The sequence below is a fragment of the Pleurodeles waltl genome, chromosome 9, assembly GCF_031143425.1.
Source record: "Pleurodeles waltl isolate 20211129_DDA chromosome 9, aPleWal1.hap1.20221129, whole genome shotgun sequence".
NCBI lineage: Eukaryota > Metazoa > Chordata > Amphibia > Caudata > Salamandridae > Pleurodeles > Pleurodeles waltl.
The window spans coordinates 1,012,717,723-1,012,744,124 of NC_090448.1; the positions used below are offsets into that span (position 1 = coordinate 1,012,717,723).

The following is a 26,402-nucleotide window of genomic DNA, read 5'->3' on the forward strand; positions in this document are numbered from 1 at the left end:
GCCAGATGGATAGTTAAATGCATCCAGATCTGCTACCTAAAAGCCAAACAACAGCTGCCCATTACACCAAGGGCACACTCAACCAGGAAAAAAGGTGCTACCATGGCCTTTCTAGGAAACATCCCAATGCAAGAAATATGTAAGGCAGCCACATGGTCTACGCCTCACACATTCACCAAGCACTACTGTGTAGACGTGTTATCCGCACAACAAGCCACAGTAGGTCAAGCCGTATTAAGAACATTATTTCAAACTACTTCCACTCCTACAGGCTGATCCACCGCTTTTGGGGAGATAACTGCTTACTAGTCTATGCATAACATGCGTATCTACAGCGACAGATGCCATCGAACTGAAAATGTCACTTACCCAGTGTACATCTGTTCGTGGCATCCGTCGCAGTAGATTCGCATGTGCCCACCCGCCTCCCCGGGAGCCTGTAGCAGTTTGGAAGTTACCTTCAACTATTTGTATATGTATCATCTCAACCTTAAGTAGGTACATACTTAGTCACTCCATTGCATGGGCACTTTTACTACAATACAACTCCTACCTCACCCTCTGCGGGGAAAAACAATCGAAGATGGAGTCGACGCCCATGCGCAATGGAGACAGAAGGAGGAGTCACTCGGTCCCGTGACTCGAAAGACTTCTTCGAAGAAAAACAACTTGTAACACTCCGGCCCAACACCAGATGGCGAGCTATTGCATAACATGCGAATCTACTGCGACTGATGCCACGAACAGATGTACACTGGGTAAGTGACATTTTCATTTCCTCTATAGCTCCATAGATCTGTAGCTGAGAACAAATCTGTAATGTGGACCGCAGGCTCACCATACTTGTTTATTGAGAGAGATTCAGTCCTTTGCACTATACGGCAAAGTTTTCATCAGTTTTGGTTACAAATAAAACCAGTTGGCTTGCAGCAGAGGATGCCGTTGCCACTTCCATCACTTCAGTTAACTCTCACTGCAGCACTCTTCATGGGGCAGCCCTCCATTTGTGCTACTAGCATACGTTACCTGAGCTAATGCGACTTTGGTGGCATTCTCTAGACATGTCTGTGTCAGCCGTGTTTGCAGGACTGCTGCATGGGCCGTAAATAGGCTGCATATTCGTTACAAACATGGCATAAAGTTTAGGGAAGGCATTCTCCAAGACTTTCAGTATGCTAAAATTATATATATATTTCCTTCTGGGGGCTTTCAGCCAACATGCTTCATCTACATCTCTGTTGTTGTCATTTACAATTTTCTTCTGCCCACTACAGCAAACCACATGTGGCAGTGGGTCAGCCCACTCCAGCCATTGGCTAACGTCACTGTGAGTGATGGCACATCCGCGCACACAGCCCTTTTGCCAAGGTCTATTATGGCAATGTGGGCATTTGAGATTAAAAAAATTTTTGCTTTCATTTTTTGCTTGCCCCCCCCACCCCCCACCCCCCCTACCCCCCCAAACGTTTTACAAAAACAATGACCAAAATCATGATGAAAGCAAGCAATAAAAAAGCCAAAGTCGGGCACTCAGCGCCAGACTTATTGTACCAATGCTTGATTTCTAAGCTAGAGCCCCAAAGGAGCACATTTCGCATGGCATCGATGGGAATAGGTGCCCTGTTATGGCTGGGCCTTACTAAGGCTAAACGAGACATTGCAAGGGCTTGAAAGGATGCTCTGGCTCCATCAGTGGAGGCCTGGAGGGAGGCTTTGGACCACTGCCTGGGCCTGGAACTAATTACATCGTCAGGGGTTGTCCTGGGAAATATAACAAGATTTGGGAGTGCTGGGTGAATTACCATGGGATACAGCTGGGACCATGCCCTCATCCGGGGGAGTCACTTGAGGCTGAAGTCAGGGCGTTTGTCTCCTAGTTTTCTATTCGAGGTGAACTGGGGGTTGAGGGGTGCGGCTGGGATTGGGATGAGTGATGCAAATTCTTTCTTCTTTCTTCTCTGTCTGTGATTTCTTATTAGAAGTGGCACTAACTGTGGATGTCTTTACGATGTTACTGTTTTTCTGCAGTTTGCTTTTCTTTTATGTTCTGATGAAGGCGGGCAATATAGGCCACACACACTGCTAACAGGGTGGGGCTTATTATGTTGGTCACGTTCCTGTTATGTACCTGGCTGATGTGCATTTCTTCTGCCTGCACTGCCTTTTGTTATTAAAAACCTGATAAAAAGTCATGATAAATAATAATTATAATGTGTTTTTTAAAAAGTTTTTATATGGCACTGAATACCACAGCTGTGGTATTTCTAAGTACTATTACTAATAGGTGTTATTATTTTACAATTTAATGGAATGCTGTTTAACCTCTTCCGAAGATTAGGTTAGCCATGCCAGAAACCAAATGCATGACGTGGTAGTCCCATATGGATGTCTGCAGTAAATGCCTAAGGGGCACATGTACAAACCATTTTTCCTGTCGCAAACGGCCCGATTAGCAGAATCGGACCGTTTGCGCCAGGAAAAAACATTTTGGTATGTACATACCCTACTTTGCGATTCGGTAACCTATTTACCGAATCACAAAATAGGTTTGCGAGTTGCAGTTAGAAAGGGGCGTTCCCTTCCTAATTGCGAGTCGCAGCGCAATGTACCATTGTTTTGTGACCGTGAATGCAGTCACAAAACAATCGCAGTTAACACCAGTTTGAAACTGGTGCTAAGCCGTTCGCAAACGGGAAGGGGTCTCCCACTGCCTGCTTTGAAAAAAATTCAAAGAAAACTTTTCCTTTTTTTTTTTTATTGCATGTAGTTTTCCTTTAAGGAAAAGGGGCTGCATTTAAAAAAAAAAAAAAGAAAAAAACTGCTTTATTTAAAAGCAGTCACAGACATGGTGGTCTGCTGTCTCCAGCAGGCCACCATCCCTGTGAGGGCGGCCCTTCCCAATTGGGTCGCAAATTGCAACCTACCTAATGAATATTCATGAGGTAGGTCATTTGCGACCCCATTGTGAATCACAACCAGTGTTAAGTACATTGTTGTACATAAGGTTTTGCGACTCGCAAACAAGTTGCAAATTGCGAGTCGCAAACCTTGGATTCGTACATCTGGCCCTAAATCACTTAGCCACGTGGCAGACTTGTTTTACATATAACTGACAAAAACACTAAAAGCCAGACACCCAGGAAAGAAAACAATTGCACGCAATGATTTCTGTGCTCATCCATATATATTGATTTAAAAAAAAAAATGCTCACTCTGTTATATGCTGTATTCCTGCCATGGTCAGTAAAGAAAGTGTAATGTCCTCCGGGAAGGCCCAACATCCACATTTCCCATTGTATGGATGTTTAGAGGACTCTCTACTTTGTTTTGAGTTAGCCCAAGCAGTAACACCAAATGTAGCACAGAATGTGCATGTTACAATTTATGACTCCACAATTAAAATTAGCTGGCTTGAGTTACCTTTATTAATACGAATAGGGGACTGCATACTGAATGTGGGATGGTACATTGAACAAGGCCATTTTGCATTGCATATCTAGCCCTTTGACTTAATCAGTCTGAATCAGCTGTCGCTAACCTTATATGTTTCCATTTTTCTGTTACACTTAGCTTCGAGAAGCCCAGGAGACAATGCAGAGTATTCTACTACTCATGAACAAACAGAATCTGGTTCTGATCACCAAGGAGCCCATTCTGATACAGGATCTCTCTCCCCTCCCTGGGAAAAGGAGCGTAGAGTAAATATTCATACTTCAGGTAATCCTTTATCTCTGTGAGCTTCTATAGAGTGCAAGTATTCATCCTTCAGAGCAGGTGCTACTGAAGGAGACGGTGATAATAAATGTTCCATGGTAAACCTAATCAGCCTGCAGTCCTGTCTAAAGCTCCAGTTTTTAAACTGATGACAAATGTAAGAGAGGACAGATTCTTGTTTTCAAAGAGGTGAAAGAGCATTCCAAGGGATTATGCCCAGAAAGGTGGAGGCACAGTTACCCTTCCGAAAATGCTTGAACTTGAGTGCTGAAGTAATTAAGAGTTTGTGCGGAGGTCCAAATATGAAGACTGCGAAGTGTACCTTTTTACGAGGTAGGATGGTTGACATAAGTAGTAGGTTACATTTGTATTGCATGCCAACAAGATTATTTTCCTGATATTCTACAGTTTGTTACCTGTGAATAATCCTCTGACGATTTTAAATACATGGCCAATATTGATAAAACTGTGACAAAAGAAGGGGGAGGTATTCTGCTTTGTGTAACCCTTGTTGCCCCAATATTCTTTTAGGAGTTCCATCATGTATATGCAGCAGAACCTTAGGGTCTGTCATAAGCATGTTAGGCATTAACATTAAAGTGTTTTATTTAAATACAAATAAAACCAAAAAGTATTTCATGATATGCCCATATCTTCATTAACTCTTCCATTTGTCTTCAGAGAAACACTACCTCAGCATACATTCCAAGCATTCTGTGACTAAGAAGAGAGGCACTGTAGCACACCTTATTTAAAAAACCATAAAGCACACAGCCTTCTTTAGAAGGAAAGACACAACACTAGTCAACTCATTCAACACCGCACACTACATGCCCCCTGTTAAACATCAGATAATGAAGACTATATACCAGTCTCCATCTCCACCTAATTCACCTAAGTTATAGTTTACAAAAGTCTCTTCATGTCCACTCGTTCTATTACACTTAATGATTAACCGCTTTTTGTCATGACTGGGAAATGAGACTTATGGTGCAAGGAATTTTACAGTGCAGGAGAATGGAGGCTAAATCTGGTTTACTAGATCATGACATGATGTGGGGTGCAAGACCTTTTGTATGGTGTTCGATGCATATTTACTAGTGTCTTTAGGTTTCTTTTATCCTATTTGTGTTTATTCTTCAGTAGCTGGGAGGCACATGAGCCCACAATTCACTATTTTAATTGTTTGTAGTTATGGGTTCTTATAAACTGCAGTTGTCCACCAATAAAGTATCATGTTGCTTAAACAATATCAGTACTAGTATCAAAAAAGGTATCAGTCAAGGTTGCTTATTAATCAGGAGAAGGAAATAGCTAGATATTTCAGTTTGTGCTAAACTTTAGGGGAGACGAATGAGAGCATAGGTACAGGAGTCTCAGTCTTCACCAAGTGGTCCCACTAAATGTGTATGCATGTGGAATTCCCTTAGTGTTAATGTGTCCACAGAAGGAGAATCTTTTATCTAATTTTATGTGTCATTTTGCAGCATTATTTATGCAATCCTTTTTTGGGTGCTAATACTTTGTTCCTTGACTTAAGAAAAAGCAATTACATTTTGTTTGCCTTGCAGTCTTCATTAATGTTCATAGACATGAATTATCCCCATCTACGTTTGGGATCTTGGAACAAATTACAATATTTCTTTACTAAACAGTTAGTTCACAACTTTAATGTACAGCTTTTAATCCACTCTTAAAAGGGATAGAAATTATAGTGGACGCTGTGTTTTTTTAAGGGAGATAGGCTGCTCCAGATTCCGACAGTGGAGTGACTTTGATTTAAAGTATTTATTTTTTCCTTTTTTTATCTCTGTATTATTTGAGGATCTCTAGCTTTTGAAAGCACTATACCACTATTTATTTGTGGACAAATAGTAGATTCAAACTTTCTTTCTTCACAATGTTTTTGCCTCCTCAATTTTTTAGTCTCCATGCTGGCACAATTTGACAAGTGCAAATGAACCAAGGTAAAACAGCTGTTTTATCTGCATTGCCAGTGTACTTCACAGTCCTATCTACTTTACCAAAACATTCCACACAAGAGAGTGGAGGGTATGAATCCAACATTGGCCTTGTTCGGGGTTCTATTGCAGTGTAGTAGATGTCATCCTGAGACTTCTCTCTGAGCTACAGTCAAAGTACTATGAGGGATAGGTTGGACATAGATAGGGCCCTGACTTCCAAGGTGATCTCTCATGTTTATCTCAGCTGTTCACATTCTCCACTGGGAGAAATCATGCTGTTAGAAATATCTTTCTGGTTACAAGTGTTTGTAATAAATAGTGACCTATAATCCAGAACTGGAGTGGGAGCGCACATGTACTATTATCAGTAATGAAGATATGTATCTTATTAGTGCACTGGAGCTGAGGGTGTCTCATTCTGTTTTACATTATTTTCTTCTAACTAAATCAGTATCTCAAGAGAAATGAGATCCACAAAATCTCAGAGGAGACTGAAACAGTCTGCCACTTGCTCCTGACAACCTCTAGAGATGTTTCATGATCATATCCAAGTTGTTCTCCACAATATATTTCTTTCAAGACTGGAACTAAATCCCAGTTATGCATCTGCTTCTGCTTGTAATTTACTTCCAAGCTGCCAGAAAGCTGAAAAGTGTCGATGAAATAGAGTGATTGAGTCACTAAAATAGGAACGTATGATTTGCTCCAACTTAACAAAGAAATAGTATTGAGGGATATCTGAATGAACACCCATTAAAGTGGACATGAGAAATTCAGTTTTCTTGCATGATTGCTTTTGAATGGCATTAGATCCAGATCTTTAAAAAAAAAAAAAACACTCTTACAATCAGTCAAGCATCGTATTTGTAGAGCGCAGCTTATCACCTTGGGGGGGGGGGATCCTAGTGCCTAATTTTGTTTCTGCGTGCCGGGCTACTCCTCGAAGAGCTGTGCCTTGAGTTTTTTTCTGAATTCGAGGAGGGTGTGCACAGTGTGAAGGTGGGGGGTTCAATCCAATTCTTGGCAGCTGGGAAGGCTAAGGATCACCCGCCTCAGCGTCTACATCTGATTCGGAGGACATGGGCAAGTGTTCCCGAGTGGAGCTCCCTGGTTAGCTGGTGGAAGGAGAGTCTGCAGTTGATTAGCTTGGGTTCGATGCTGTGGAGGGCTTTGTAGGCAATGGTGAGAACTTTGAATTTGCATCTCTTATGCACCTGTAGCCAGTGTAGACCTCTTAGGTGTGGGGTGATGTGGGTTCTTTTGGGAAGGCCTAGGACGCGTCTCGCTGCAGTGCTCTGGGTGGTATGGAGGTGGTGCATGAGCTGGGCGGGGAGTCTGGCACATAGGGCGTTTCCGTAGTCTAGTCTGTGGGTGATGATGGCTTGAGTGACCGACTTTCTGATTTTGAGGGGAATCCAAATGAAGATCTTCTGTGGCACGCCCAGGTTGGGGAAGCTGGCAGAGTCCACTGCATTTATCAGTTATTTGAAGGTGAGCTTGCTGTCAATGATGATGCCGAGTTTGCGGCCATGGTCCATTAGTGACGGGGGTTGTCCAAGTGTGAAGGACTACCAGGAGTCGTTCCACGGGGAGGGGTTGCTTCCGAAGATGATCACTTCTCTCGTAGGGGATTTCCATGTATAGTCATAAGCACTGAATAGTTCCGCGCGCCTGCGGGGACCCCGGAGCACTGTTGTGTAGTATATTCTTAAGTGCAATCATCAGCTCCTTGACAAAAAAGGTCTGTGAAAAACACTTAAGAATAACAATGTGCAGCCTATGTGAACAGCTACACAGGCCAAATTGTTAGAAGAAAAAACAGTTGTAGTGTAAATTTCACGTTTAAACCTCTATTTATTCTATAAATACATAAATAAATACATTCTCATATTTTATTTACACCTCTCATGAGAATAAAACAATGTAGGGCAGTGTAGCCCATAGGCTGCCATTATACAGAATGAAAATAGAGCTGTGCCTTTAAGAAAGTAAAGTCTTCCTGTTTCCCATCATGCACAGCAAAAGGCAGTTGCCTCAGTTCTTTTTTCCGGCTCCTTTCTGACAGGACCCTGAAGCATTGAGCTCTACCTCACAAAATCCTTTTGTGACAGAAATTCATTTAAAATCTTTTGAATTTCATTTTCACTCGACGTTTTTAACATTGAGTGATAATTTTCTGCTTTTTTCTGTTAGATTCTGACAGAATTTTGAGGTTTTTTCTACTTCAGAAATGCCTTCACTGTTTGACAAATGTCCTTCTTGTGGCAGAAAAAAGGCCAAAACAGATCCACATCGGGTCTGCATAATTTGCCTTCCATCCAGCCACAAACCGGAGTCGTGTGACATCTGCAAAACCTTCTCCAGAAGGACCCTTCGTGACAGGGAGAAGATCCGACTCCAGGCGAAAGAGGACAGGAGGAAAAGTGGTCATTCTACCACAGAGCGAGGACAAGGTCAGTCTTCTACCAGGGCTCACACTGGTTCCTCTATAACTCCGACCAGACCGGCTCAAAAACGGCACAGGTCTCCGACGACGTCGAGGGCGTCGACGTCGAGGCAAGGAACGGCGCCAACATGCTCGCCGTCGAGGAGTGGTTCGCCGGCGAGAAAGAGACATCGCTCGCCGTCGACGACGATTTCGCCGTCGAGACGGCGTGGACTTTCGCCGTCGAGACCTGGGTCACCGTCGACACGGCGAGGACGTTCCACGTCGAGGAGATCTGAATCCGGTTCGCCGTCGAAACGGCGAGATCGATCAACGTCGAGGGGTGCTCGATGTCGTAGACGTTCACCGTCATCACGGCGACGTCGAGGGTCGTCGTCGAGAGATTCTCAACGGCGAGAAGAATCGACGGCGAAGGGCACTCGCCGTCACCGTACTTCGACGTCGAGGAGTGTGTCGACGTCGAGACAATCAAAAAGACCTAGGAGGGTTTATACAACCTCAGAATCCTCGGCTTCACTCATCCTCCTTCCAGCGTCTCCACAACTCTCTCCTCGACAATCACCATTGCCACAGACGCCGGTAACACCTACGGCGCCTCTTCCGGCTCCGCCTTCAGAGTCTGTTTTGAGGACTCCAACGCGGTCTGTAAGACGTTCGGGACATTCCTCTAGACGCTCTTCTTCCTCTCGGCACCGTCATGACCCACAGAGATCTCAGCATTCACATCACAGGCGTTCTTCTTCGTCTACACGGGACTACTCTCCAACCCTATCGGACTCACCGTCCCCGAGAGTGTCCCCCATAGATGATGTGAATACGTTCCAGGAGGTCTTAGTACGAGGGGCAACCAAGCTGAACATCCCGCTGGCGGTACCTGCCCCATCGACGTCAGTGATCTTCGAGACCTTGCATCACAGGACATCTTCCAGACCTTTGCTTCCACTGGTTCCAGGTCTCCTTGAACCAGCAATGGATATTTTCCTTGCACCGGCCGCAACAAAGTCTGCTCCTTCCCGACTTATTAAAAAATATCGTCCACCAGAACAAGATCCTCTATTCTTGAGGTCGGACCCAGTTCCTGATTCGGTGGTCATAGTAGCGGCAAAGAAACTGCATTCAACCTCACCATCTTCTTCTTCACCTCCAGATAAAGAGAGCAGAAAGATAGATGCTGCAGGACGAAAAGTATGCTCTACTGCAGCCGTCACGATGAAGGCAGCCAGCGCTACTGCGTTATTAGGGCGGTACGATCGTGCCCTCTGGGACTCTTTGATGCAGTTTGCGGAACATCTTCCTAAGGATAAAAGGGAAGATTTCCTGGAGGTCGTGGGTGAGGGAGCCATGGTGTCTAACCAAATTATAAGTGCTGCAGCTGACTCTTCGGTGCTATCCGCACACAATTATGCACACGGGATAGCGCTCAGAAGGCATGCATGGTTGAGACTTACATCACTCAAACCTGAAGCGCAGCAGAGAATACAAAACCTGCCTTTCTCGGGCTCCACCTTGTTCGGTTCTCATGCCGATGACGAGATGGCTAGAATGAAAGCTGATCTAGATACCTTGAAAGCGGTAGGCATGGAAAGACCGAAAGAACAAAGAAAGGTTTTCCGGCCATATCAACGACGACTTTTCACCCACCGGTATCAGTCGCCACACTGGATGTCTTCGCGCCCCCAGCAGCAGCAACAACAGCAGTATCAAAGGGGTTTCTCTACTCAGCGAAGGTCGACAAGGGGTCGTTCAACACCTCAAACTCAGGCAACTCGACAGGCTCCCACGTCTAAGCCCTGAATCTTTGCTTCCCCCTCCTCCGTTATCCACTCCGGTAGGGGGAAGTATCTCAAATCATCTGGACGAGTGGCTACGCATCACAACAGACGCCTGGGTATTGAATATTGTGAGACATGGTTACGCTCTCAGATTCACCAGTTCTCCACCATCTGTTCCACCCAAAACAGCCAACCGCCATCTCGAAGCTCTACAGTTAGAGGTCAATGTCCTATTGCAAAAAAGAGCCATAGAACCCGTTCCCATCAGCCAACAAGGGAAGGGGATTTATTCGAGATATTTCCTTGTACCGAAAAAAGACAAACAAGAGTTTCGTCCCATCTTAGATCTGAGGACAGCAAACAAATGGATTCGCAAAGAAAAATTCAGGATGTTAGCCTTACACCAAATTTATCCACATCTACGTCAGGGCGACTGGCTATGTGCGATCGATCTTTGCGACGCTTACTTTCATATCCCAGTAACCAAGAAACATCGAAAATTCCTAAGGTTCACCGTCGGGAAACGCCATTACCAATTTGCGGTTCTACCTTTCGGCCTAAAATCAGCGCCAAGAACTTTTTCCAAATGCATGGCGGTAGTAGCCGCCCACTTGAGGAAACAGCGAATATTCGTCTACCCCTATCTAGACGATTGGCTCATAAAGGCCTCCAGTGGTCTCGAGACACAGCAACATTTCGAATGGACTCTACAACTGCTGCAAAAACTTGGTCTTCAAGTCAATCTCCTGAAATCTACAGCAACACCTGTTCAGAGGTTGCATTACTTAGGGGCCATTGTAGATACCAGGCTAGGAAAGGTGTTTCCTTCGGAGGAACGACGGTTATCGATTCTCCAGAAGTGCAAACAACTGCAGGAAAGACCTCAAGCCACTGCAAGAATAATAGCTTCTCTACTGGGCTCAATGGCGTCTTGTATCCATCTGGTTCCCAATGCTCGCCTCCATATGAGACCATTGCAGGAAAACCTGGAAGATCAGTGGTGTCAACTGAGGGACGATTGGGAGAACAAAGTCCTTCTTTCTCCTCACACCCTACAATCCCTCAAGTGGTGGTGTTTACCCAGCAATCTCTTGGTGGGGATTCCGTTCCAACAACGGCCCCCATCTCAAACCATCGTAACAGATGCGTCACTGATCGGATGGGGGGCGCACATGGAACATCTTCGAGTCCAAGGCGAGTGGTCACAGAGAGAGAGTCTCTATCACATCAACCTGCTGGAACTTCGCGCAGTCCACCTTGCGCTCAAAGCCTTCCTTCCCTCTCTGAGAACGGAAACTCTCCTTCTCCAGACAGACAACGTGGCCACTATGTACTACGTGAACAAACAAGGAGGCACCAGGTCCAGAATTTTATCCAGAGAGGCTCAGACAATCTGGCATTGGCTTCTAGCCAGGAACCTGTCACTAGTGGCAACTCACCTGCCCGGCATCCAGAATGTTCAAACGGATGCCCTCAGTCGGGTAATGGACGAGAACCACGAATGGGTACTACACGACGACGTCGTTCATTCCATTTTCGCACTCTGGGGTACCCCCTCTACAGACCTATTCGCAACCCCAGAAAACAAAAAATGCCAAAACTTCGCCTCCAGATATTACCATCCAGGGACACTGGGGAATGCCCTGTGGATAAGCTGGTCAGGAGCATTTCTTTACGCCTTTCCACCGCTTCCCCTGATTCCGGCGGTCCTCCAGAAGCTGTCCAATGTTCAGACCAAAATGATCCTAATTGCTCCGGAGTGGCCACGCCAGTGGTGGTTCCCAGACCTTCTTCACCGGTCACTCAAACCACACATCAGGCTACCATATCGTCCGGACCTTCTCACGAAGTTCAGAGGGCAGATATCTCATCCCAACCCCTCATCGTTGAGTTTGGCAGCATGGCTCCTGAGCTAGTGCAATATGGACACTTGAACCTACCTCAGGACTGTATGGAAATTCTGAAGGAAGCAAAGCGCCCTTCCACACGATCAGCCTATGCAAGCAAGTGGAAGAGATTCTGCATTTGGTGTTTACACAACAACATTGACCCGGTTTCCTGTGGGGAACAATCTATCCTGCCATACTTGTTAAGTTTGGCAAAATCGGGCTTACAACTGTCGTCAATAAAAGTTCACTTGGCGGCGATAACGGCATACAGAAAGAGTCCTTCACAAACTTCCTTTTTTCGGATTCCGATTATTAAGGATTTCCTAGAAGGTTTAAAGAAGGTTTTTCCTTCCATTAGAAAGCCTTCTCCTCCATGGGAACTGAACGTTGTCTTATCACGTCTGATGCTGCCGCCATTCGAGCCGATACATAAGGCATCGCTGCAGCATCTCACATGGAAAGCTGCTTTTCTGGTGGCAATCACTTCAGCGCGTAGGGTCAGCGAAATCCAGGCCCTTTGCGCTCAGGAACCCTACACGGTTTTTCATTCTGCGAAAGTGGTAATGAGAACTCATCCAAAATTTTTACCTAAGGTAGTCTCCGACTTCCATGTGAACCAAACAATTTCATTACCGACTTTCTTTCAGAATCCAGCTACCCCTGCTGAGAGAACTCTGCACTCTCTGGATGTAAAGAGAGTCTTGAAATTTTACCTGGACAGGACAAAAAGCTTTCGAAAATCACAACAGCTTTTTATTAACTATGGCCCAATCAGAACAGGTTTGGGCACATCTAAACAATCGTTATCCAGATGGATTGTTTCATGTATAATGTTATGTTATCAGTTAGCAAACAAATCCCTTGGTGGTAGGCCAAAAGCCCACTCTACCAGAGGGAAAGCAGCTACTGTAGCCTTGATGAGAAATGTCCCTTTGGCAGAAATATGCAAGGCTGCCACTTGGAGGTCGGTCCATACCTTTACTAAGCATTACTGCCTTGATACAGACGCTAGGGCAGATGCTTAGGTTGGGCAGGCTTTGCTCAAGAATTTGTTTGCATGATTCATGTTTTTCTCAGTATTCTTATATCTACTCCACCGCGGTTATGGGGATGGGCTTGCTACTCTATTCAGTGCTTATGACTATACATGGAAATCCCCTACGAGAGAAGGAATGGTTTCTTACCTGTAACTCCAGTTCTCTCGTAGGGGTATTTCCATGATAGTCATAAGCAACCCTCCCTCCTCCCCGGTGGAGTTGACATAGAACATGAATATTATGGAGGTTGGTACTCCAACAAATGTTTTGTTTTTTCTTCATGTCAGGTTAATAGCCTCCAAAAAAGAACTGAGGCAACTGCCTTTTGCTGTGCATGATGGGAAACAGGAAGACTTTACTTTCTTAAAGGCACAGCTCTATTTTCATTCTGTATAATGGCAGCCTATGGGCTACACTGCCCTACATTGTTTTATTCTCATGAGAGGTGTAAATAAAATATGAGAATGTATTTATTTATGTATTTATAGAATAAATAGAGGTTTAAACGTGAAATTTACACTACAACTGTTTTTTCTTCTAACAATTTGGCCTGTGTAGCTGTTCACATAGGCTGCACATTGTTATTCTTAAGTGTTTTTCACAGACCTTTTTTGTCAAGGAGCTGATGATTGCACTTAAGAATATACTACACAACAGTGCTCCGGGGTCCCCGCAGGCGCGCGGAACTATTCAGTGCTTATGACTATCATGGAAATACCCCTACGAGAGAACTGGAGTTACAGGTAAGAAACCATTCCTTCCGTCTTGTCCGTGTTCAGTTTCAAGCAGTTGGATTTCATCCAATTGGTGACATTGCTGAAGTTGTCTCTGGGGTTGTGGTGGTCTTCAGCGAGGGAGAGTATTAGTTGGGTGTCATTTGCGTAAGAGATGATTTTGAGTCCATGGAAATGAACAATCTTGGCCAGCACTGTCGAGATGGGGCCACTTACCTGAAAAGCAGGATTTCTGCAGGGGCGATGGTATGCCCCCGACCTCCTGAAACACCTCTCTGCACTTCCTTGTGGACACAGAAACCCCGGCAGGTGTCCCAAAACGAAAAGGGGAGTGGAAGAGAAAGAGACAAAACACTGCCACGTCTTGCCGGTCCAGCCAGGCACCCTGTATCTTCGGGCGGGGGGGGTCGTTGTTGACAGTGATAGAAGAGTTAGGGCACTCAACTTCCTTGAAACTGAATCTCTCTTTCTGATACGGGCACGGGAGCGGTAGAAAAACACTGGGATGCTCCAGCACTTTTCTTGGATAATAATAACCGTTGGCATAATTACTAACACTGCATTACCAAAAAGCCAAACTGAGTACCATAACAATAAGTACTGCAACACTAGGGCTGGCTTCACAGAGATTCACTGTTGAACACTACAATTAGAACTGTGGTTGCACTTATCCTGCACAGGAAAGACAAACAAGGGCATTAATTATATCACATATAACTTTCCTGCATGCGTAGGGTTAAACTAAAAGGAACAAAAACAATCCAAGAAATACAATGTTCACTCTTGGTTCAAACAGGGTGGCACAGTTTGGTCTCACTGTGTGTGTGAAAAACCCTTCAAAAAGCAAATTTCTCAAACCTGAAACACAGGCGTGAATGACACAATTTAATTCCAAGAGTTATGCTATTAGAGAAAGAAAAGTCACATCGATGCTCTTTTAAAATTGCACTGTCACTTTTTGTAGTACTTGAGCTCAAGCAGATTTCCTGAAGCACATTTAGGCAAGTAACTACAATAATAATGTAGAATGTTCAGAAATGCATTTGTCTCTTCAAGATAAGCACTCTGCCAAAATACGAGGTCTGAAATACACCACCTGTTGAAGGAAAGCACGGCGCTCAAAGAACAAACTCCCTGGAGAATACTAGTCACTTAGCTTCAGTCTTTTCCGGAGTGCTGGAGAAATGCCTGGTGTCAGCTGGTACAGGAACGAAGAAAAGAATTGCCTCAAAAGTCCTGAATACGAGGGTGACAGCAGGGGCTGGACTGCCAAGTCAGATGCTGAGATCAGGAAGCAAAACAAAGCCAAGCAGGGAGGCATGCTTCACTCTGCTATTTATAGCCAATCAGGAAAGCAGTTGAGTTTCCATATGTGGATGAGTCACCACACCCATTTAGAAGCACATGTCTACATCTGCTCACATTAGCAAACAAGCATTGGTAAAACAAGCATTGATAAAACCATTTGTGTAACACAATACATTATGTTTACTTAGAAACATGAAGGTTTAACCAAGAACAGAGATATGAATTAACCCTCATCCCTGGGGATGCTGACAGATAACGGAGGTGGCACGTTGGGGATTCCTGACAGTCCTCCCTACCAATGACCCTCTCAAAGGGCGGGGCTTGGAAGGGTGCAGGAGATGGAATTTTTTAGTAAGACGTGGAGCATGAACTGTGGACGCCGGTTCACAGGAATTGTCCTCAGGCCTTTCCAAGCCAATAAATAGTATAGAACACCACAGACGCGCCTGGAGTCAAGAATTTTGGCCACTTCAAATTCCCATTGCCCGTGTACTTTTACTGGGGTACGTGGTGGGGCATCGCGGGTATCAGGGGAATAGGGACGGAGTAACGCCACATGAAACACAGGGTGTACCTTGAAATCATCTGGCAGTGTCAGTTCTACTACCACAGGATTGATGATTTTGGCAATAGGAAAGGGGTCTAGAAATCGGAGGTTTAATTATCTGCATCCTGCAAGATGGAGATTTTTGGATGAGAGCCACACCTGATCTCCTATCTGATAAGAGGGACTAGGTCTCCTTCTTTTGTCTGCTTGTTTTTTTACTTGAGCTTGGTAGAGTTTAAAATGGTGGTGTACTTGTTTTTGAATCTCCTGTAACTCTTTATGGTGTTTCTGTACTGATGGGACTCTTGTGGATGTTTGGGACCCAGTTATAGGTAGCATTCTCGGGTGCAGACCAAACAAACGGCAAAATGGGGATACTCCTGTGGCCATGTGGACACTGTTTTTATATACAAATTCAACAAGAGGTAAAGCCTTATCCCACTCAGTAGACCATGTGTCAATGTAACATCTCAGGATTTGCTCCAGCGATTGGTTGGCATGTTCACTCTGCCCATCCGTTTGTGGATGATATGCAGAGGACAAGCGGACGTCCATACCAACAGAGGAACAGAAGCTGCGCCAAAACCGTGATATAAATTGGGGTCCACGATCAGAAACAATTGTGGTGGGCAACCCATGAAGCCGTATAATGTGTTGGACAAACAAATCAGAGAGCTTGGAAGCCGTAGGGAGGCATTTTAATGGAGAAAAATGAGCCATTTTAGTTAGGTAATCTACAAGCACCCATATGACAGTGTGTCCATTGGAAGCTGGGCGGTCAGAAATAAAATCCATACTTATGGTATGCCATTTGGCCACCGGAATTGGCATGGGAAGTAACAATCCTGTGGCTGGAGTAAGTGGGGTTTTAGCCCAAAGACAGGTGGAACAAGTCTGGACGTAGCTTCTGATATCCTGCACAAGTGAGGGCCACCAAAACCATATTTGACAGAGATCTAACATCTTTTTCTCACCCGGGTGACCTGCGAGGACAGAATCATGTCCCCAATGTAACATTGTAGCCCGTAATTCTTGGTAAGGACGTACAACTGATCCGCATGGTATAGTAAACCCTCTTCTTCATACAAATCAGTTGAACAGGGCTGCCCATATTTTCTCAAGGAACTCTTGGGAAGTGCACACAGCCATGATTTTTTCTGGGGGTATAATGCTTCTGACCTGTTGTAGCGCAACATCAGAGGAGAAACCCATCCTAGACAACGTGTCTGCCTTTTGTTGTGTAGTACCGGCCTATAGGTGATTACGAAGTCAGACTCTTTAAAGAATAGAAGCCAGTGTAATTTAAGAGGTGTCAGGGCCTTGGTCGCTTGATACAACTGTAAATTACAGTGATCTGTGCAAATATTTATTGTGTGTCTAGCTCCTAGTAGGTGGTGACGCATTTCCTGGAAGGCAAGCTTGATGGCCCGAAGTTCCCGCTCCGCCACCATGTAATTTTGCTCTGCGGGTAGCAATTTCTTTGAGAAGTAAGCTACTGGATGGAAATGCCCAGACTCAGGATCTCGTTGGGACAAGACACCACCCACTGCCATTTGGGAAGCGTCTGCTTCCACAAAAAATGTCTGAGCCGGGTCGGGATGATGGAGAATGAGTGCTTCAGTGAATGTGTTTTTAAGATGTTGGAAGGCTTTCTCAGCTTATGCATCGCAGAGGAACTTAACCCCCTTTCATAGGAGACGAGGTATGGGAGATACCACAGTAAAAAAGTGGGGTATAAATCTCCGATAAAAATTTGCAAAGCCCAAAAACTGTTGAACTTCCTTGATTGATCTTGGGGTTACCCAATCCAGTATGGCCTGTACCTTGGACCTATCCATGGTGGAAATTCCATCGGGAGTGATCACATATCACAGGAATTCTACAGTTGTAGCGTGAAAAACAAATTTTTCCAGCTTGGCGAAGAAATGATACTCACAAAGCCGTTGTAAAACCGCTCTTACATGCCCTATATGTTCCTCAGTGGAAGACGAATAGATCAAAATTTCGTCTATGTATACCACTACACACACATCCAGAAACTCCTGCAGCACTTCATTGATGAAAAATTGAAACGCTGCAGGAGCGTTATACACAACCCAAAGGGCATCACTGTGTACTCGAAGAGTCCGAATTTAGCTCGGAACGCTGTCTTCCACTCATCCCCCTTCATCACTTGGATCAAGTGGTAGGCGCCCCGGAGGCCGAGTTTAGTATAAATGGTCGACTGACGTACCTATTCTAAAAGTACTGGGATCAACGGAAGAGGATACTGATTTTTTTTATGATCACTTTGTTCACTGCGCGATAATCTATACAGACGCGCAGCTCGGTATTCTTCTTGGGCACGAAGAACAAAGACGACGATACTGGTCATGTTGAATGACGAATGAAACCCTTAGCCAATAGATCATCCAGGTAGTATCTCAGGTATCGATTCTCAGGCTCAGAAAGTGCATACACCCTACTACATGGTAGCATCGCCCCTGGAATCAAGTCTATACGACAGTCGTATGACCTGTGTGGCAGCAGCTGGGTGCCTTTTGTTCACTAAAGACATCATAGAAGTCTTTATACGGTGCAGGAATGGCCAGTGTGTCATCCGGCTTGATAGCCATACTATGTGTGGACCCACAGTGGAAGGGTGTCACTAGTAATGGTTTGTCTTGGTAACAGGAGTGCCAGCAATGTTTAGAGTCTAATGTCAGTGTCCTTGCTGCCCAGTCAATTTTAGGATTGTGTAACTGAAGCCAGGGTATCCCCAAAATGGCTGCAAATACTGGGGTATCTATGAGGTCAAACTGTTTTGTTCTGTATGGTTGTTTGCACAAAGCATGGACAAGGGTGTTGTTTGATAAACGATAAGCCCGGAGGACAATTCTGAGCCATCCACGGCTCTGACTGGTTCAGGGACGTCTTTTCTGACAGTCGTAATATTTAGGGTTTTAGACAAACCAAAGACTATAAAGTTTCCGGTAGCCCCAGAGTCAAGCAATATGGGAATGACCTTACGAACCTGAGGGGACAACACTAAGGTCACAATAAGAGTTAGATGTCGAGGTACTAGACTGGTGGTATTAGCCTGAAGATGTGAGACCATATTGAAAGAAGCGCTCAATAAAATGGTCTCACAAGTTATCGAGCCAGTTAGTTTTCCGCCTGGTCAGGAAGAGAGAATTCAGGCCTTGTTACTGCTCCGATGGCTTTCTTTGGAGCAGTAGGCTTCTTAGGACATTCCCGAGCAAAATGCCCTGCCTTACCGCAGTATAAAGACAGTTTAAATTTTTTCCTACGTTCTTTCTCTTCCTTAGATAGTGAGCCCCGCATACTGCCAATTTACATCATGAGTGCGAATGGTGGACTCCTTTTTATCAGTTTTGAGCACCACTAAGCGTGCGTCACCCTGGAATTTTTACCCCTTACATTCAGTCAAGCGGTGATCCAATCGTACCACCAGGTCAATGAACTCGGAACACTCCGTAGGAGTTTCCACAAATTGGGCTAGAACATCCTTGAGATCGTCCCGAAGGCCACTAGAGAAAAGGGAGGTCCTCTTCTCCTCGGGCCACTCAGTCTCTGCCACCAACCGATTGAAAGCGGTGATATAGGACAGTAGATCCTTGTTTCCCTGGCGCAAATTCAGCAACTCATTGTCACTGGCTTGCACAAAGAGGTGTTTGGCTAACAGTTTCCTCAAGGCTTCCTTGAACCGGTTGAAATCTTACAGTATAGGGTCATTGCGCTCCACCAGCGGAATACACCAATTAGCTGCATTGCCTCCCAAATAAGAGATAATAAAAGCTACCTTTGCAGCATCGTTGGGGAATGCAGCAGCCCGACATAAAACTGTAGCTGGTACTGGTTAAGGAAAATGTTGAACTTGGCACTATCTCCCAAAAACATTTCTGGAGGAGCTAAGGGCACAGGGGTTGGTATTGTGACCATTACCTGCATGGGTTGTGTGGTGGAAGTCGTTGGGCCTGAATTGGGTCTAGGAACATGATTAGACGGGTCAAACCGAGGGGCCTGTAGTACTGGAGATCTTTGTTTTAGTTTGACTCCTCCCCAGGGGGTGTCTTGTGGTTTATTTGCTGTAGGTCAGTGTGCAACTCCAGGTTCTCTTGCTTTAAGGAAAGAACTTCCTTCTGTAATCCCGCTAGGGCCCTAGTTAAATCTAATAAAGATGGAGCATCCTGATCAGCTGGTAAAGCCTGTGCTAAACCTTTGCAAGTACCCATTGAGGAATCCATCACCCAGGCAGCCCTGTATGTTGTGGCTTGGCTTTATGTCGAGATGGGGCTACTCACCTGAAAAGCTGGATGTCTGCAGGAGCTATGGTATGCCCCGACCCCCAGGGAACACCTCACAGCACTTCCTGGTGGATACAGAAACCGCAGCAGGTGTCCCAAAAGGAAAGGGGGAGTAGAAGGGAAAGAGACAAAACACTGCCATGTCTTGCCGGTCCAGCCAGGCACCCTGTATCTTCGGTGGGGGCAGGTCGTTGTTGACAGAGTGATAGCAGAGTTATTGCACTCAACTTCCTTGAAACTGAATCTCTCTTTCTGATATGGGCACAGGAGCAATAGAAGAACACCGGGATGCTCCAGCACTTTCCTTGGATAATAATAACTGTTTGCACAATTACTAACACTGCATTACCAAAAACCCAAACTGAGTACCATAACAATAAGTACTGCGACACTAGGGCTGGCTTCACAAAGATTCACTGTTGCACACTACAATTAGAACTGTGGTTGCACTTATCATGCACAAGAAAGACAAACAAGGGCATTCATTATATCACATATAACTTTCCTGCATGCATAGGGTTAAACTAAAAGGAACAAAAACAATCCAAGAAATACAAATGTCCACTCTGGGTTCAAACAGTTAGGGTGGCACAGTTTGATTTGGTTTCACTGTGTGTGTGTGTAAAACCCTTCAAAAAGCAAATTGCTCAAACCTGAAACATAGGCATGAATGACACAATTTAAATCCAAGAGTTATGCTATTAGAGAAAGAAAAGTCACGTAAATGCTCTTTTAAAATTGCACTGTCACTTTTTGTAGAACTTGAGCTCAGGCAGATTTCCTGAAGTACATTTAGGCAAGTAACTACAATAATAATGAAGAATGTTCCGAAATGCATTTGTCTCTTCAAGATAAGCACTCTGCCAAAATCGAGGTATGAAATACACCAGCTGTTCTAGGAAAGTATGGCGCTCAAAGAACAAACTCCGTGGAGAATACTAGTCGCCTAGCTGCAGTCTTTTCCGGGGTGCTGGAGGAATGCCTTGTGTCAGCTGGTACAGGAATGAAGAAAATAATTGGCTCAAAAGTCCTGAATACGAGGGTGACAGCAGGGGCTGGACTGCCAAGTCAGATGCTGAGATCAGGAAGCAAAACAAAGCCCAGCAGGGAGGCATGCTTCACTCTGCTATTTATGGTCCGTGGTTGAGGACCGATCTGATGTTCGTTGTGGCAATAAGGGTGGTCTTGATGCTGTGGTTGTAGTGGAAACCACATTGTGAGGACTCAAGTAGGTTGTGTTTTTCCATGTGTTCGGGAGCAGAGAGATGGGGCAGTAATTTTTGAGTTCACTGGGGTCAGCCAATGGTTTCTTCTGGAGTGGCTTGACCTCTACTTGTTTCCATGCTTCGGGGATGTGGCAGTCCTGATGGAGGTGCAGATGATCGGAGAGAGGATATTGCTGATTTCCTTCTGGCCCAGGTGAAGATGTAATGTGGGGAGGGGTCGTTGGGTGAGCCGGAGTGGGTTGTGTTCATGATGGATAGTGGCTTCCAGTCAGTGATGTGATGGCTGGGCGAGTCCTAAGATGGGGTTAGTAGGTGTTCGATGCTGGTGGGTTGGGGGTTGAAAGTTCTTGTAGATTGCTGTGATTTTGTTGTGGAAGTAGTCGGCTAGTGAGTCGCAGAGGGCCTGGGTGGGTTGGATTGCGTTTTCGGTGGCTGCTGGGCAGGAGAATTCTTTGAAGATCTTGAAGACTTCCTTCGGGCAGTTGGTGCTTTCCTCGATGCAACTGAGTAAGGCAATCTTTTTTGCTTCTTTGAGGTGGACATGATATTTAATCAGCGCACTTTTGTAGGTGGTCCAGTCTGCGCGGCCCAAGCTACAACACCACCGTCTTTCTAGCCTTTTGCATTCTCTCTTTAGTGTGTGTAGTTCAGGGGTGGATCAACTTGCGGGCTTGCTGGATCTTTTGGGGTTAGAGCTCTTTATGTGGGCAGATTTGTTGTCATTGTTGATGATCTGTTTGGAGAGGTTCCTGTCGTCTTGTTCGAGGTTACCAGAGAGGATGGGTTTGCTGGCCTGGAGGGCGGTGGTCCATTGGGTAATTTTTCCCCAGCTGTGGAAAGGCTGGGGGGGGAGAGCTGTGTTGAGCAACTCCGGTTTGCTGGTTATGGCGAAGTGAACCAGGTGGTGGTCAGTCCAAGAGAGCTCCGTTGTGTGGCTGAACTTGAGTTTTTTGCAGATTGTGAGGATGCGGTCCAGGGTGTGCTGTGTGTGTGTCTGTGTGTGTTTCTGACTCGTGACTAGTAGTTTAAGTCTGATGTTGCTTAGGTTGTCCAGGAAATTGGTGGTGGTGTGATCGCTGAGGTCGTCTAGATGGAAATTCAGGTCTCCTAGGAATAGGTTGTCTGTCGCGTCGATGGCTAAGGGGGCGATGAGGTCGGTGACGGCCTTGCAGAATGCGGGGGAGGTGTTCCTGGGGTCTGTACACAAGAGTTACCCTGATGGTTGTTTTGGCATCGATTTGGATAAGGAAGTTTATGTGTTCTATGAGTTGGGATGCCTCATCTTCGAAGGTGGTGCACAGGCGCTTTTCCTTATGCATGATGATGAAGCCTCCTCCATGCTTGTTATGGCGGTATTTGTGGATCAGTTTTTTATCCTTGCGGGTGGCATAGGTAATGTCAGGGGCGGAGGCAGGCGTGAATCAGGTCTCGGCGATGAACATCAGGTCCAGTGTAGATGCTTTAGGAAAGTGCCCCTTTTGGCATGGTTACCACCCTACTTTTTGCCTGATACCTGATGTTAACTTGACTGAGTGTGTGCTGGGATCCTGCTAACCAGGCCCCAGTACCTGTTTTCTTCCCATAAACTGTATCATTGCTTCCACAATTGGCACACTTCTGGCACACAGCTAAGTCCCTTGTAAAAGGCACCAGTGGGACCAAGTGTCCTGTGATCAGAGAGGGTCCCCAAGGGCTGCAGCATGTAGTATGCCTCTCTAAGGGACTCTTCACCAAACACATGCACACTGCCTTTGCAGATTGGGTGTGTTAGTGGGGCAACAAAGGTAAAGACGACATGGCATCCCTCTCTGGGTGCCATGCCCACAAACGACAGGCCTTACAGCACTAAGGCAGGGTGCACTACACCACAGGTGAGGGTTTAGCTGCATAAGCAATATGCCCCTACATTGTTTAAGTCCCTTCTTAGACCCTGTAAGTGCAGTGCAGACATATTGAGTACATGGGCAGGGAGGTTGTCATTACAAACGCCACAGCTCCATGATGGCTTCACTGTAGACCGGGACATTTGGGATCAGACGTCTCAGCTCAATAAACCCACACTGATGCCAGTGTTGGATTTATTCTAAAATGCACACAAAGGACATCATAGAGATGCCCCATGAAATTCACCCAACTTTCTAGTGTGTCTCAGCCTGCCACTACCAGACAAGTTCCTGACCCGATGGGGTGAGAGTCTTTGTGCCTTCAGGAGTCAGGGACAAAGCTTGCTCTGGGTGGAGGTGCTTCACACCTCCCCCCCTACAGGAACAACAACACTTGGCGTGAGCCTCAAAGGCTCCTGCGTTTCGTTCTGCTGCCTTTGGGCACTCCAGCTAGTGGAGATGCCCACTTCCCAGACCAAGCCCCACTTTTGGCGACAGGTCGGCTGGAAAATTAGTAAGCACCAGGAGGAGTGCCCACTCCAGCTGGGACCATCCCTAGGGTGCCCACAGCTGAGGTGAGCCCCTCCTGGCAGAATCCTCCATCTTGTTTTGGAGGGTGGTAGCTAATAGGGTTAGGTATGTGCTCTCCTCCCTAAAGGGAGTGGGCACAGGAAGGGTGTAGCCACCATCAGGGTCAGTAGCCATTGGCTACTGACCTCTGTAATGCCCCTAAATCTAGAATTTATGGGCACCCCTGAACCTTGCTTTAGAGATTTTTGGCGACCTAAAGAAGAAGAAGGACTGAAAAGCCACACCAGCAGAGAAGACGACAACTGACTTGGCCCCAACCCTACTGGCCTGTCTGCAGCTTCAAGACTCCTGCTACAAGAAGACAAATTGCCTTGCAGGACCTTCAACCTCTACAAACCCTCAAAGTACTGCCTGCCTTCCTTAAAGACCAAGATCTTCCAAGGACAGCGTCCCTGTCCACAAAGAAACCTCCAGCAAGGACTCTAAAGCCTTCTGGATCCGGAAGTCCTGCCCTCTCTGCACCGACACCCACAGCCTGAGTCCAGGTAGTCCACCTGAGCAGAGAGAGTCCCCAGGCGATTCCAACCTAGAGTCCACCCCTGATTGACCCCTCCTGGCCACCACAATGATACCTGCAGCCTAAATTCAGAGGACCCCCTGACTGCGACCGGATCCGATGAAGATAGTAGATGCATAAAGGTACCCCCTGCACCTGCAGCCCCATGGCCTTGGGGAACCCAGCCGATGGTCCATTGATGTCCAGAGGAGCCTCAACTTACCTGTCCAGCCGATGGTCTTCGTCAGCTGACCCCTTCGCCCAAGCCTGCAGTCTCTTTATGAGCCTGGAGTTTTGGGTGTGTTTGGAGCTTACTGTGGCCCCTCGGTGCTGATCTAAACCCTCCAGGTCCCATGCACTGAGACCGCGGATACTTACCTGCAAACAGTTCACTCAGAAGTACCCCCAGTCTCCATAGCATTCCATTGGGTGCCCAACACTATATTTGATCTCAGCACCCGGCCCTATATTGCTGGTGGTGCACCCTTGGTGTCTTCCTAACATTTGCTTTGTGGACACCTAAACCCCCGAAGATTGGGACTGTATGTCTAGTACTTACCTGTAACCTGTGTCCTCTAGGACTGCATTGCCTTCAATGAAAATTGCACTAAGTATCCATTTTTTATATTGAAAAGTATTACTTACCCGAAAACTGTGAATTTCAAACAAAGTGCATTTGGTACCCGAAAGTGATATATTCTTGAAACTGTACATACCTGCATCAGTGATCCTTTTGGTTCTAGAAATAAAGTAATAAAGTATATTTTTTGATACGTAAAACATTGGACTGGAGATAACCATTGAGTGTGTGCCTCATTTTTTGATTGTGTGTACAGCAAGTGCTTAGCACTGCCCTATGATCAGCCTAACTGCTCGACCACACTACCACAAAAGAGAGCATTAGTATTATCTACTTTAGCCTCTGAAAAGCCTCTGGACTCTGTGCACACTATACCTTACTTTGCTACAGATATAATGTCCCCAGGGGTGTGGAATTTAACAAAATATCTACTTGTCCATGGGATAGGTTGCTTCTTAAATCTACTTGTTTTGTAAAAAAATGTACTCCCTTTGGTGCAATGCAGTGCAGCGACAAATTATGGCAGCAATCTCATTATGTAAGAGCTCTGATAATAGCCTCTATGATTATGCCAGGCTTAATACTAAAGCATGGCTTGAATACTAGCAATTTCAAGCCCAACTATAGCAATTTCCTTATTTTGCCACCTTTCCACAGATCAACATACTGGGGCTGTAGGAAGCAGTAAGCAGTAGTTAAGGCCTGAAATGCCTTTGAGTCTGTGCAAACTTACTAACTTCCATGTTTTAAGGATTTTCATCAGCTTTTCTCTAATCTTTTCCCATACTGAGAAAGATTGGAAATTTACTCCTGACAAGAGCACAAGTAGACTTTTCCCCCGGGCTGGGAAAAAAGTGGTTAGAGGGAGAGTGAACTTTAAAACACACAATACATTTTAGCATGAGCAAATCTACACATGCATATTTGCTTTAGCTAAAATGCAGTTCACAAATATTTTCTAGGAGAACGAATTCCTGCTCTGCTTCTGTACATTTTTTTGATTACATGAAAGCCACTAATGCAAAGACATATACCATGAGTACACTTTTGTGCCTTTCTTTAAGAATTGGGCCCCTAATTCGGTCTCACATTAACCAAAACATTTTTTTAATTAAACTTCTATTTTTCTCTCTATCATCTATCGGCTGGCTTTACTGTGAGGGATAGCCTTCTGTTCTTCCACAAGAAGCATATTGACACACATAGTAGTTTTGTTCATTGCCAGGATCTACTGTGGCAATGTGTTCTTTTTGAGACCATAATTTTTATTTTTGCTGTTAGCCAGTGTTTGTTATAATGGCAAGGACCTGGCAGCTCCAACAACAATAAAGTGTTACAAAATCCATGTCAAAACATGAGACGCATTGACATAACCAAATGACTGATGTTTTACCACTCCTTGTTTATTTTCATGTTTCCCATAATCTTGTTGAAAATAGTTACACTGATTTTCCATTATGAATATTTTTGAAAATACTAGCATGTGTCAACAAATTTATGAAATTATGGTTCACAGAAATAGTACCTAAAATGTTGCAGTAATTTAGCAAAAAGTTATTTTCCTGCTTGCATGTTTTTCTGAACATTTCATTTTGAAAGCAAATAATTATTAATCTTGCTTATAAGCTTCTGCAAACATTTGCATCTAACCAGAGAGAATTCTGGGTGCTTTATAGATAGCCTCATATTGTTAAACTTTTCAAACGGGTGTGTACACATTTTTTTTACTGGAACCACTGTCACTAGTGAAGTGTGACCTTAAAACGTTTATTTAGAGTGCTCACCCTAATAATAAAGGCTTTGCATTAATGAACAATAAATACAAGTTCAAACATCATTAAAATATGGACACAAATATCACCATATCTGCAGACAACTTCCTTCCTTGTAAACTGCCAGCCAAAGGCT

The 26,402-nt window shown here is 45.2% G+C and overlaps 1 protein-coding gene across 5 annotated transcripts in view; it reads left to right on the top strand.

Annotated features, from left to right (window-relative positions):
* Nucleotides 1-26,402, top strand: part of MIA2 (MIA SH3 domain ER export factor 2) — a 551,575-nt gene that overhangs the window by 481,449 nt on the left and 43,724 nt on the right. For all 5 annotated transcript variants that reach the window (XM_069208615.1, XM_069208616.1, XM_069208617.1 and 2 more), the window contains one exon: nucleotides 3,571-3,717. In XM_069208615.1, the coding sequence (XP_069064716.1) occupies nucleotides 3,571-3,717 (147 nt within the window). The remainder of the gene's footprint in view (nucleotides 1-3,570; nucleotides 3,718-26,402) is intronic.